The sequence below is a fragment of the Monodelphis domestica genome, chromosome 5 (genome assembly GCF_027887165.1).
Source record: "Monodelphis domestica isolate mMonDom1 chromosome 5, mMonDom1.pri, whole genome shotgun sequence".
Classification (NCBI taxonomy): domain Eukaryota; kingdom Metazoa; phylum Chordata; class Mammalia; order Didelphimorphia; family Didelphidae; genus Monodelphis; species Monodelphis domestica.
In genome coordinates, this window is record NC_077231.1 from 5,242,640 (window position 1) to 5,255,063 (window position 12,424).

At 47.5% G+C, this 12,424-nt stretch overlaps 1 protein-coding gene across 4 annotated transcripts in view; it reads left to right on the forward strand.

The window, feature by feature from the left end:
• Positions 1-748: 748 nt before the first annotated feature.
• The window catches only part of PNPLA3 (patatin like phospholipase domain containing 3), a 28,770-nt gene continuing 17,094 nt past the window's right edge, over positions 749-12,424 (forward strand). For 2 of the 4 annotated variants that reach the window (XR_008911949.1, XM_056797497.1), the window contains exons 1-3: positions 749-1,128; positions 5,489-5,721; positions 11,464-11,529. Coding sequence is in view for 3 of the 4 variants with exons in the window: in XM_056797497.1 (XP_056653475.1) it covers positions 942-1,128; positions 5,489-5,721; positions 11,464-11,529 (486 nt within the window). In the remaining variant the exon portion in view is untranslated. The remainder of the gene's footprint in view (positions 1,129-5,488; positions 5,722-11,463; positions 11,530-12,424) is intronic. The other 2 variants (XM_007502785.2, XM_056797496.1) reach the window with 2 other exon arrangements.

Below are 12,424 nucleotides of genomic sequence, written 5' to 3' on the forward strand. Positions count from 1 at the left end.
GCTCCAATACTACCATACAATCCATATTTCCACGTGGATTCTGGTGTGAATCAAGCCCCACGCGGCTTCCCCGAGAGAAGAATTCCCGGACGATCGAGGAAAGAAAGCCTCGGGCGGGGCCAGCCTTCCTTACCCTCCCCTGCCCAGAGTGTCCCCGGGAAGCTGGCACTTGTTTAGCCTCTCTGGACAGGACTTCTCTCCCGCTCGGGTCGTTTTCGGGTTCTGCCTTTGAATCCTCGGCCCCGGGACGGAGGGAGCCCCAAAGAAGGCTTGCGTGAATGATTGAAAAAGACTGGAGGGAAGCTGAGAAGAAGATCCAGCTGCCCGGGAGGCCAGGGTGCTGAATTCAAATCTCCCTTCCGCCACTAACTTGGGGCACTGGGCAAGTTTCTGGGCTATTCAACTAGATCTCTAACGTCCCTCCCAGCTCGGCCATCCCAGCTCTTTCCTAACGCCAAGGAAGATCGCTCCCCCGGCGGACTGCGGCAGATGCCCAGTCCCTCGCCCTCTGGACCCCAGGCTCCTCCCGCCCCCTCCCCGTCCCCCCAGCGGCCGACAGCGTGGATCGCTCCCAGTAGGCAGAGCAGTGTCTCGCGGGGTCCGCCCCTCCCCCCACCCCCGCTACTATCCTCGGGATCGCTCGCTGGGGACGGTCCTGGACGAGTGTCCCGGACACTGGGCGCTCTGGCCCCGTCATTGGGCCGCCACTCGGCCCGATTTGCATATTGGTCCGCTCCGGAGGCTGGAGGAGATGCCGGGGGGCGCCGATTGGCCCTTGAGAAGAGCGCATCACTGGCCGCTCCCACCGACTCTTTAGGCAGACTGCAGCCGCGGGGGCCACACTTGGAGCTGACCTCCGCACTCGCTCGCCTCTTCCTTTCCTCAGCGCTTCAGCGGCTTCGGGTGCCGCCGCCTGGGGCTGTGCAGTAAGGCCAGCAGGCATGGCCGAGCAGCTTCGGGGCTGGAGCTTTTCCTTTGCCGGATGCGGCTTCATGGGCTTTTACTACCTCGGGGTGACCCGGTGTCTGAACGAGCACGCCCCCCAACTGGTACACAACGCCCCCAAAATGCTGGGCGCCTCGGCCGGGGCTCTGCACTGCGCCACCGTCCTGTGCGGGCTCACACTGGGTGCGTGAGGACCCCCGTCTCTTCCCTCGTCCTCTCTCCCCGGGCTGGGGCTGGGGCTGGGGCGGGGGGCCGCAGGCTCATCTCGGCCTGAGCTTTCCCCGGTGCCGGCCCGGAGCAGAGATAAGCAAGAGAGCTGCGGAGCCGGGGCTTCTTCCCCCCACCGTAAACCTCTGGCCGGTCAGCTCCTGGCTTCTGGCTCCCTTGTGGCCCCCCCCCCCCCCCCCCCCGGCCCTTTGTCCCCTTTGTGCTCCGGGGCTGGCTGACCTCTGGGACCCCGCCAGGAGGGAGTTGTGTTTGGAGAGGCTGCTTCCAGCCAGAAGGCCACCTCTGCAGGGCGTCTCTGAATGCCTCCAGTCTTAAGTGATTGTGCAGACCGTAAGGGTCACGAGCACCACTCGAACCCAGGTCTTGCTGGCTCCCAGAGGTCAGCTTCTTGGGGAGGTGGGGGGGGGGGGCAGGTAGTCAGTAAACATGTATTAAGCTCTTTCTGTGTGCCATTGCCAAGTGCTGCGCAGCCAGAGGCCAGAGATACAATCTAATGGCCATCCCGAGGAGGGGGACCTGGGAAGTAGTCCTGGCCCTTCCTCTTCCAGCTGGTTTGCCTCCTCCCTGAAGGCCACAGGTTTGGACTAGATCTCGCCAATCTCTCCCGGCTCTGCTCGGGAATTCCAGGATGGGGGAACCTGATTGGTCAAACGTTGTCTGACTCCTTCCTTGGCTGTGGCAGATGCTTCATTTCAGGTCTTAAATGGGAGCCTTTGGGGGCCGGGCAAGGCTTCCAATGGGAGTGTTTGGGGCCAAATTCACCCCAGCCTGAAGCTGGCTTGCCCACAGCCGGGTCCTTCTCTGAGAACAGAGCCTGGCCCAGCAAACCCCAAGTCCCTGCTTCAGTGGGCGAGGCTGGTGGCCCCGAGGGTTGGAAGAGGGGCGCCCAGAAAAGCGTCCTCCTTGTTATTCAGTTCCATGACCCGGCGTGGGGTTTTCTTGGCGGAGATCCTGGACTGCTTGGCCATCTCCTTCTCCAGCTCATTTGACAGATGAGGAAACTGAGGCAAACAGGAGGGTCACCTAGCTAGTATGTGTCTGAGGGCAGATTTCAGTCCAAGAGGAGGCGTTTTCTGACTAGACCGGGACTCTCTCTCTGGGCTTCTCCATCTAGCTGCCCCTCGCTGCACCCATTGGGCAATGGGAGATTTCCTGGAGATAAACAGAAAGTCTTGAAAATCCTTTTCAAGAATTCCAGACCCCTTGTGGAAGGGGAGGCGGCTTGGGCAGGAAGCTGTTTCTCTGAGAAAGGTCTGCGCCTCTGGGCAGCCGGCAAGTCCCTTGGGCGTGGGAAGTGTGCCGAGCTCAGGAGGGGGCTCCGCTGGCTGCCAAAGCAGGAGCCTCTGCCCTTCTCTGGGCTGCAGCGCCTCAGAAAGGCCTGGGAGGCCAGGGAGGGTACTGGATGGTCTCGGCCAGCAGGACAGGCCCACAGAGCTGGGGATGCTCGGATGGAGTGGAGGAGCCTGGGAGAGCAGGGCAGGGCAGTGGCAGGGAGAGAGTCCTGAAGAGGCAGATCTGGGGTCGTTAACAAATGGACGGGGCTGCGGACAAGCTCTAGTGGGCTCCCTGGGCTGGTCGGTCACGTCTCGGTCACGTCCGACTCCTCGTGATCCCCGTTGGGGTTATATTGGCAGAGATGCTGGCCTGGTTCGTCATTGCCTTGTCCAGGGCTCCAGATAGCCGAAGGTGGAGGATTCCTTCCCTGGAGGCCTTGGCATTTGGCCTCCGAGGCCCCTTCCAGATCGGCATCTGTAAAATGGGGAGACAATCCTGCGCTGGCCCCCGACTGGCTTTGGGGGGGGGGATGCTTTGTAAAGGGCAAAGTAGTGGCCAGGATTGATCCTATGACAGTCCTTCTGATTCCCAGGAGGCTGGAGGCCACAAGGTGTGGGCCACCAAGGAAGGAAGGTGCGTGGGGGGGGCGGGGGGCTTTCTTCTGGGCTTGTGGGGATGGACTCATCCACAGAATGAGGCCCAGAGGCACAGGAACTTTAGTTCGGTGGTGGAGAGAGCTGAGGGCAAGAGGCTGAGGCTCCTGGGTGGAGGTGAACAGTTCTTGGATCCTTCAGCTTCCTCCAGAAGCCCTGACAGATGGGGGTCCTTAGAGCCCTGAGCATTCTGGGAAGACCGTGATGGTTGTGGGGATTGGGGTTCGCAGGGGAGACTTTGGGGGACTGATTTAGCTCCGCTTTGTCTTCCCTCTAAGCTTCAGCTTTAGACTTCATCTGGTTTGAGGCTGTCCGTCCACAGCATGTAACTGTTTACAAAGAGCTTTTTGGGTAATTCAAACCCATCTCTCTTCCCTCTTTCCTATCTTTCCCCCACACACATTGAACTAGAAAGAGCCACCTTAGAGCAGACAAACAAGGCAAAGAAAAATGAATTCCCTCATTGTCGGAGGCCAAAAAAGGAGCTCTTGGGCTGCTCCCAGAATGCACTGCCCCTCAGCGAAAAGATGGGCAGCAGTTTCTTCAGGAGACCTATCGTAGCTCTTAAACATCTCCCGGGTGTTTTTTATCTTCAGGAGAAGGAGGGAGGGTTGGCGGTCCTCCTGGAGGCAGGAAGACCTGCGTTCAAATATGGCCTTAGATAGTAACTAGCTGTGTGACCCTGGGCAAATCACTTAACTTCTGTTTGCCTCAGTTGCCTCATCTGTAAACTAGGGGTAATAACCACAACTACCTTCTAGGATTGTTGTGAGGATCAAATGAGAAAATATCTGTAAAGCAAGTAACTCAGGGCCTAGCACACAGAAGACTAAAGAATTGATTTTTAAGTACTTTTTCATTTAAAAAAAATTTGTCATTGGTTTGAGCTTTGAATGTCGTTAGGAATTGGATGATGGAGGTGAGGAAGGAGCGAATTCCAGGCATTGGTTGGAGACCGAATATAGTCCATTCACATTTTTTAAATTCAATTTTGTTTCATTTTCAGTTTCAAATTCTCTCCGTCCCCCACCTCCGGGAAAGCAAGAAATACAATAGCCATTATCCATGTGAAGTCATGCAAAGACCTATTTTTCCATTAGGCATGTTCCAGGAAGAAAAAGTAAGAAAAGAGAAAAAGGTCTGCTCCGCTTTGCACTCTGCGGCCCTCCACAGGCCAGTTGTCCATCTGGAATCTGGTGCATGATGGGGCAGGAATGTGAACTGGAGGAGCACATTGTAAATGGCTTTCAGTGCTTACGGGAGGACTTTGCACTTTAGCCAAGAGGCAAGAGGGAGTTATAGAAGCCTGTAGAGCACTGAGGGATGTGGTAGGCCCCTGATATGGGCCGCCATATGTCTCCAGAGGATCCATTAGAGAGTGGGGACGGAGAATTGGATGAGATCATAGAACAAGCTCGGTGCCATCCTTGGAACCAAGGCAGAGAGCTGAATTCCATACTGTGAGGGAGGGTCTCCCAGACTCCTGTGGGATCCCCAAGTTGGGCCCACGTGTCTAGTGGGGAGTGTGAGAGTCGGGGCCAAGGCTCCCAAAGGTCCTGTTAGATAATGTTGGATAACGCCCCATTATCAGCGCTCTGTCTTCCATTATCTCCAGTAGTAACACACTTTGCTCAGAGAGGTGGCTTCCAGGAGGGCATGAGGTGGAGGAGGCCTTCCTGAGGAGCTCTCCTGAAAGGCCTGCCATTGGGTAGAAGCCCTGAGCTGACCAGGAGGTGGAGAGAAGCAGATAGGGTTTCCCTGGCTGTTTGCCCAGCTGCCTTCCCCGGTGGCAGAAGGAGGGCAAAGGGCGTTGGAGTGGCGCCTACTTTTAAGGGTCCCTGTTGTCCAAAGTGCCCCTGGGTGACCCAGCCAGGGTTTCTCCTCCTCTTTCGGGCTTGGGAACTGGGCCTCCTTCAGCAAAACCCTTCTGGGTTTAGACCCCCATCTGAATTTCGTAATGGGAAAATAGAGGCTTGACAAGCGGGCTTTGCCAACATTTTCAATGCCAGTGGACAGCAGGCTTAGCCTCTACCTAACCCAGGCAGGCAAGGATTTCTGTTTAAGAGCCATGGTGGCCAGGTGGTGCAGTGGACAGTGCCAGGTCTGGTCTGGAAGACCTGAGTTCACATCCAGCCTCAGACACTAGCTGTTTTACTCTGAGCAGCTCATTTCACCTGTTTGCCTCCGTTTCCTCATCTATCAGAGCGGACCTTGCATGGCATCTAAACTAGTCCAGACCTGGAGTACAAAACCTGAATGATGGGTCAGGTCAGGAAGCCTCCACCTGGAATGGAACCCCTCTACTGATGGGGAACTCATTACCTAACAAGATAGCCCCAACTAAATCCTCTAATTCTAAAAAATGTAATTTTCTCCTCTATCCCCAGACCATCGGCTTCAAATTCTCATGGATCTCTGCAGAAGTGCTAGAAAGCGCAACCTCGGCGTGCTACATCCTTCCTTTCATATGAGTCAACACCTCCGGGATGGTCTAAACAAGCACCTCCCCGATAATGCTCACCAGCTGGTCTCTGGCAAGATGGTTGTCTCCCTCACCAGAGTGTCTGATGGGAAGAATGTGTTGGTATCAGACTTTGATTCCAAGGAAGAAGTCATAGATGTAAGTGTCTCATTTTGCTTATATGTGCTTGGCGATTTTTAGAAAACAAAGTTGTCCACCCAAGGGGGCTTCCCACAGGCCTGTCAACACAGGCTCCTCGAACTCTTTTTCCTAAATGTGCCTTGCATCCCCCCTGCACAATGGAAAATGGGGAGGAGTGAAAGAAACAAGAATAACGTGGGTTTCACTTCTTGAGTCCTAATGCCCAGGATTCATTGTGTGATTAGGGGAAAGACCCTCTTAGCCCATAGGTATGATGGAGGGATAGTATATGCTGCGCAGCCTGGATCCTTCTTGTCTAACCAACACATCAACTAAGTCTTGTTTATTTTTTTAGGTGGTGAAGAGCATATTTTTTATTCTATACTTAGTAATCAATGTCCAAAAAGCATTTAAATAAATGCAAAAAAATGTGCAAAACTACAAACTCCACATTGTTTATAATTTGTTTAAAAACATGTGAATTATATATGTAGCTAATATCAACATTCTCTGCTTTTGAGTTCCCTTTAGATTTGTTTTACTTTGATACTTCTTTCTCTTTGTTTTGTGGACTTTTTTCATGTAATCATGGTATGTACTGTTCTTATTCTCTTTTCTTTTTTCAACTCTTCATATATTTCCCTTATTTTCTTTTTATTTCCAATATCTGTCGTTGTTAATAATGTAATACAATCTATTACATTCAAATATCGCAGTCTATTCAGCCGTTTCTCCTAATCATTGAATTTGTGTTGTTTCCAGTTATTTTGTCATTACAGACAAAGCTTCCATGGATATTTTCATACAAACACAGTTTTTTATTTTCTTAGTAATTCCCTTAAGTATCATTCTAGTAAAGGGATCCCTGGGTCAATGAGCACAAACAGCTTTATAGCTCTTGTTTTCTATAAAAAAAAAATTCACAGATGCTTTAGCAATGTAATATAAGGCCTGTTTCTCCATGTTCCTATCAACATTTAATTTGATCATTTTAGCTAGTTTAGTTCTCAGGTAACATGCATTTCTAGAGCCATATTTAACTAGATTGGTCCTTAGGCAACAGACACATTCTGTTGTAAGAACCATACTCTTTCCCAAACCAAGTCTCTCTGGCTTGGTCATACCCAATGGAATTTTTATCACAATGCCACAACCCCTTAGGTTTGCAGGATTACCTCCATAGTATGATGAATGTTAAAGTAAGGCTTTTGCAGAATATTTATGCTCTCTAAACCATTATTGTCCCAATAGATACCATATGTGAGTTATGTGTATGGTCAGGCTTATATTTACTGCTAGTCTCAAGCAGGTGTGTGGGACCTCTTCAGATATCTGTCATATTTAACTTATCTAAGGTTTATTTATTTCCTTAATGCTTTGTTTTTTGTTTTTTGTTTTGTTTTTTGTTAGATTTATCTAGTTCTGAGAGGGGAAAATTAAAGACCTCCACTATTATAATTTTGTTATCTATTTCTATCTCATTTAGTTTTTCCTTTAAAAATTTGGGTATGGGAACAGCTAGGTAGCTCAGTGGATTGAGAACCAGGCCTAGAGATGGGAGGTCCTAGGTTCAAATCTGGTCGCAGATCCCCATTGCCTAGCCTTTACCACTCTTCTGCCTTGGAACCAATACACAGTATTGATTCCTAGATGGAAGGTAAGGGTTTAAAAAAAAATCTAGGTGCTACAACACTTGGTACATATAGGTCCTATATTGGTAATGCTTTCTTATCCATAGTACCTCTCAACATAATATAGTTGCCGTGTTCATCCTTTCCAATTATACCTATTTTAGCCCTAACTGTCAGAGATCATGACTGCTACCTCTGCCTTCTCTGGATCAAGTGAGGCATAGTATATTCAGCTTCAGTCCCTCCCTCACTTTCATTCTAGGTGTGCCTCATTTTTACTGTTTTTTTTCTTATAAACATTGTTGAGTTCTGGTTTTTGATCCATACTACTATCTGCTTTCATCTCATGGATAAATTCATACCATTATATTCAATGTCATAGTTACTAGCTATGCATTTCCATCTACTCCATTCTACCTCATTGTTTGTTCCCCTCTTCCTTTCTTTCCAACATATCCCTCCTCAGATGTCCAGTTTCCTTTGACCAGTACCTCTCCAATTTGCAAATCTTCCCAAAAATCATTTCTTATCTTTTCTCCTTGCCCTTCTAGTTCCAAATTGGTCCACCTTTCCAAAGGACCCCACTTGTCTCTTCCTCCTTACCTTTTAATTCTTATTCTATCCACCTTTCCAAAAATCCCTTCCTCACCCCAAATGGGCCTTCCTACTTCTTGATATGAATTTAATTCAAAAGATCCCTCCCCAACCCTTTTTTTATATCCCCAGCACCTAGTGGAATGCCTAAAACCTACTAAGTGCTTAATCAAGGCCTGTTGCTTCACTTTTTCATAAAGGTTTATAAAGATGGCGAGGCAAAGCTTTGTTGTCATTGTTTAAATAAGAAATATTAGCCACTTTCTAGAGTCTTAGTTAACATCTATTTTATTATATATAGGAAAATATAATTTGTTGGGTTTACCAACTGATTGAGCTCAACAGATAGGTCCCAGAGGATGACAGGCATGAGTTGGTGATGGTGACCTACTGACCCCTGGCCAAGAGGCCGAATCCCTAATTTCCTGTGTATCCCACTACACAAACCAATTAAAAAAGCCAAAACATGCTTTGCTTGGCTACTCTCAGCAATGTAATGATCTGGGGCAATGATGGACATATGACAGGGAATGCTTTCCATCTCGAGAGAAAGAACTGTTGGAGTTGGCTTTCATATCAGTATATTTATGGTTTATTTGGGGGTTTTGGTTATGTATGAGTGCACTCTTAGAACAACAACCAATATGGAAAGGCATTTTATATGACAATTAAAAAATAAGATAAAAAACGTGGGGGGGGTGTCAAAAAATAAAATAAAAATCCCTCCCCTATCTTGTCCTAAGAGTTCTTCTCTTATCCCCTCACCTTAATCCCACCCAACCCCTCCCTATGTACTTTCCTCTTGATAGTGCTCCATTTAAAAAAATCTCATTGCCCTCCTTTCTCTTAACCTATCCTTTTTTCTCTTAGTCCTTCAGTTCCCCAAGAAGACTCCCAGTCCCTGTCTTATCCTATTGCCCTTCCCTCCTATTTCTCTGAACATTAAGATTTTTACCCTTCAAATTGTGTATGTTAGCTCTTTATCCCAGATCTGATGAGAATAGGTAGGGTTCTACTACTACCAGCCTCCACCCTTCCCCTTCTCTGTGGAAGTTTCTCCACTCATTCCTCCTCCATCTGAGATAGCCATTCCACTCTACTTCCTCCTGATCTATTCCACTACCATTCTGGCTCATTCTATGACATTAACCTCAACCTCAAGTCTTCCATCCATACGTGTAGCTTCAAAATACCCAGACAATGATGCCATTCCCAGAAGCCATAGATGAAATTTTCCCAAATCAAATAATTTGACTTTTTGGGTTGCTTATGATTAGTCTTTCATCATTACCTTTGTGTGTTTCTTTTCTTTCTTTTTTTTTAAACCCTCACCTTCCATCTTGGAGTCAATACTGTGCATTGGCTCCAAGGCAGAAGAGTGGTAAGGGCTAGGCAATGGGGTCAAGTGACTTGCCCAGGGTCACACAGTTAGGAAGTGGCTGAGGCCAGATTTGAACCTAGGACCTCCCGTCTCTAGGCCTGGTTCTCAATCTACTGAGCTACCCAGCTGCCCCCCTTTGTGTGTTTCTTATAGATAAAATTTTCTACTAAGTTCTGGGATTTCCCCCCAGAAATAGTTGAAATACCTTTAGTTCATTAAATATCCATTTTTTACCTTTTACACTTATGCTCAGTTTTGCTAGATATGTTATTCTTGGTTGTAAATTTAGTCATTTTGCTTTACTAAATAGTGTCCCATGCCCTATGTCCTTTTAAATTTTAAGTTGCTAAGTCTTATGTTATTCCAATTGTAGCTCCACAGTTTTTTAATTGTTTTTTTTTCTTGTTGCTTGTATTTTCTCCTAAACCTACGAATTATAGAACCTAGTAGTGATGCTCCTGTGCATTTTCATCTTTGAGTCTCTTTGAGGCTGTGATCAGTGAATTCTTTCCATTTCTACCCTCTGATTCTAGAATCTCTGGGTAGTTTTCCTTGATTTCTTGGAGTATGGTGTCTAAATTATTTTTTTGATCATAACTTTCTGGGTCTCCAGCTATTTTTATATTGCCTCTCCTTGATCTATTTTCAATATCAGTTGTTTTTGTGATAAAATGTTTCATATTCTTGTCTATTATTTTCTCTTGGTTTTACTTTATTATTTCTTCTTGTCTTAGGAATTGTTAGTTTCTGCTTGTTCAGTTCTAGTTCTTTTTAGTCAAGTGATCTTTCTTTCATAATTTTTATTTTCTTGCATTGCTTTTATGCTTCCCCCCCCCTAAATTTTCCTCAATTTATCTCATTTAGTTTTTGAAGTCCTTTTAAAGCTCTTCCAAAAGCTCTTTTTAAGGTTGTAGCCATTTATCATATTTCTTTGCTATTTTTGAGGTAGGTGCTTTTACTTCACTGTCCTTTGCGTTTGAGGTGAGGTTTCTGTCCCCATAATAGCTATAATAGTTGCATAGCTGAGTTCTTTCTCTTTTGATTGCTCATTAAAAAAAATAGCAGTCATAAGTCCACTCCTTCAGTCCTCAGCTATGGGCCAGTGGGGGTCTCCCAGCCTGATGCTGCAGCTGACACAGCTGCTCTCCACATGGTATCCTCCTAGATATAAGCTCCTGAGCTCAGCAAACAAGACAAGGTTGCTGATCCTGCCTTCAGGGGCTGCCTTACTGATTCCATGTTGTGTGCTCTGGTCCTGTCCCTAGAGCCTCCTGCAGTGGGACTGAGGTGAGAGAAGTCAGAAACCTTCCTTCCTAGTTATCCTTGGTTCTTCAGTGTCACTCCTGACTCCAGTTTGTTTCTTCCACTTTTAGCATTGATCTTGTGGAGTAATTTTTAGTTCTTTGTGGCAGGTATTAGGAGGGCAAGGAAGCTTCCTACTCCACTCTGACATCTTCCCATCAACTAAATCTTGACTGAGTTTTTGTATACTTAGTGTTTTATACACATGGTCCCTGAGATCTCCAATGTAATTTTCTTTAGTCTCAGCCATTTAGTATTTATTGGGCTTCTATAACATAAAAGGTACCATATTGGCTGGTTGGGTTGGGGTTTTCCCTCATTTTACAATGCCATTGCCAATTTTTTTCTGGTGATTTTTTGGTAGACTTTGCTCAATGCATGTCCACTTGACTTAGCAGACAGGTGCATGTGAATGGGACAGGAAGGATTGTCTTAAAGGTCAAACAGGTTTGTTTGCTCTTCTCTCTAAAAAACAAAAACAAACAAAAAAAAAACAACTTCCCAGAGAAAATTTCCAAACCATCCCTTAGCGATTAAGACAATTGACTCTTGGAAATAGCCTGCCCCTCTCCCCTTGTCTTTAGCATCTCATCACATCAATCTGCCACCAGACATGCCGAGTAGCTGCTGAGGCCTGGTGTGCACGATACAGAGAAGTAAGGCAGTGAGGGAGATAGGACAAGATCCTGAACATGGCTTAGCAATCCAAGATTCCCCCTAAGTGCCAAAGGCCTGGAAATGGTTGTTCTCAGTTGGCCTGCCCCTAGGAATGCTGCCCCCAAAATGGCGCGTGGCTCCTGAGGCCAGATACTGCCTCTTACCTGTGGTTTCCTTGTTTTCTGTTTTCTCTAGGCCTTAGTTTGTTCCTGTTTCATTCCATTCTACTGTGGCTTAATTCCTCCATCCTTCAGAGGTGTGGTAAGTCCTGGCTTGAGGGCTGTTGCTAAATCCTAAGGCATGAGGAACCCTTTACAGAATAGGAGGCAGAGCTAAGCATTTCCAGGGCAATCTCATCAGCCTCTCAGCCCAGAAAAGGTTGCTAGTCTAAGCATCTTTCCCTTCCAAACAGGAAGCCCCTTCCTTCCAAGCCACTGACCAGAATCTATGTGTGCCAAGTGAGCTAGGGTCTGGGTGTAGACTCTTCAGACTTAGTGTAAGTACTTTTTGCTTAGGCCAAGCTAGCACTTTATCCCAAGGGCAGAAATGAAAGACAGAGCCAGGCTTGTGTAGACAGAAGAGATGGATAGCTACCTCTGTGAATGATTCCAGAGGCAGAGGGCTGTAGGGGGAAGAGGACTGAAGCAGGGATCAGGGCACCTGGTTCTTAACCTCAGCTCTTAGTATTACTTATTGACCCTGGACAAGTCACTTCCCATCTCTCAGAAAGTTTCCTCAACAGTGAAATGAGAGGGTTCGAGCAAATGGCCTCTAGGGAACCTTCCAGGTCTGAGTCTATTCTGCCTTGAACTGCTGAGACAAGAAAAAGCCCATTGGCTCCCTGCTTTCCTGTCCCTGCTTGCTGAAATGTTGCCATTTTCTTTTCCTTTCTGAGGGGTGGCCATAGGAAACACTGGGCTTAGAGTCAGAATGCCCCAGATCAGCCCCTGACCTTGCCCTCTGGGAGCTGGGTGGCCACGTGGCCATGATTTCTGCTTGCTAGGCCTCCAGTCTCTGTAGAGTGCTAATGGTCTAGCAGCCCTTTGAGTTCAGTCCAGGCTTTTCCTGCAGGTCCTTTTCTCAATTATATCACCTTGAATTTCTATGAGGCTTCATCATTTTCATCATCCTGGACAACAGGCTAAGTCCTTCACAT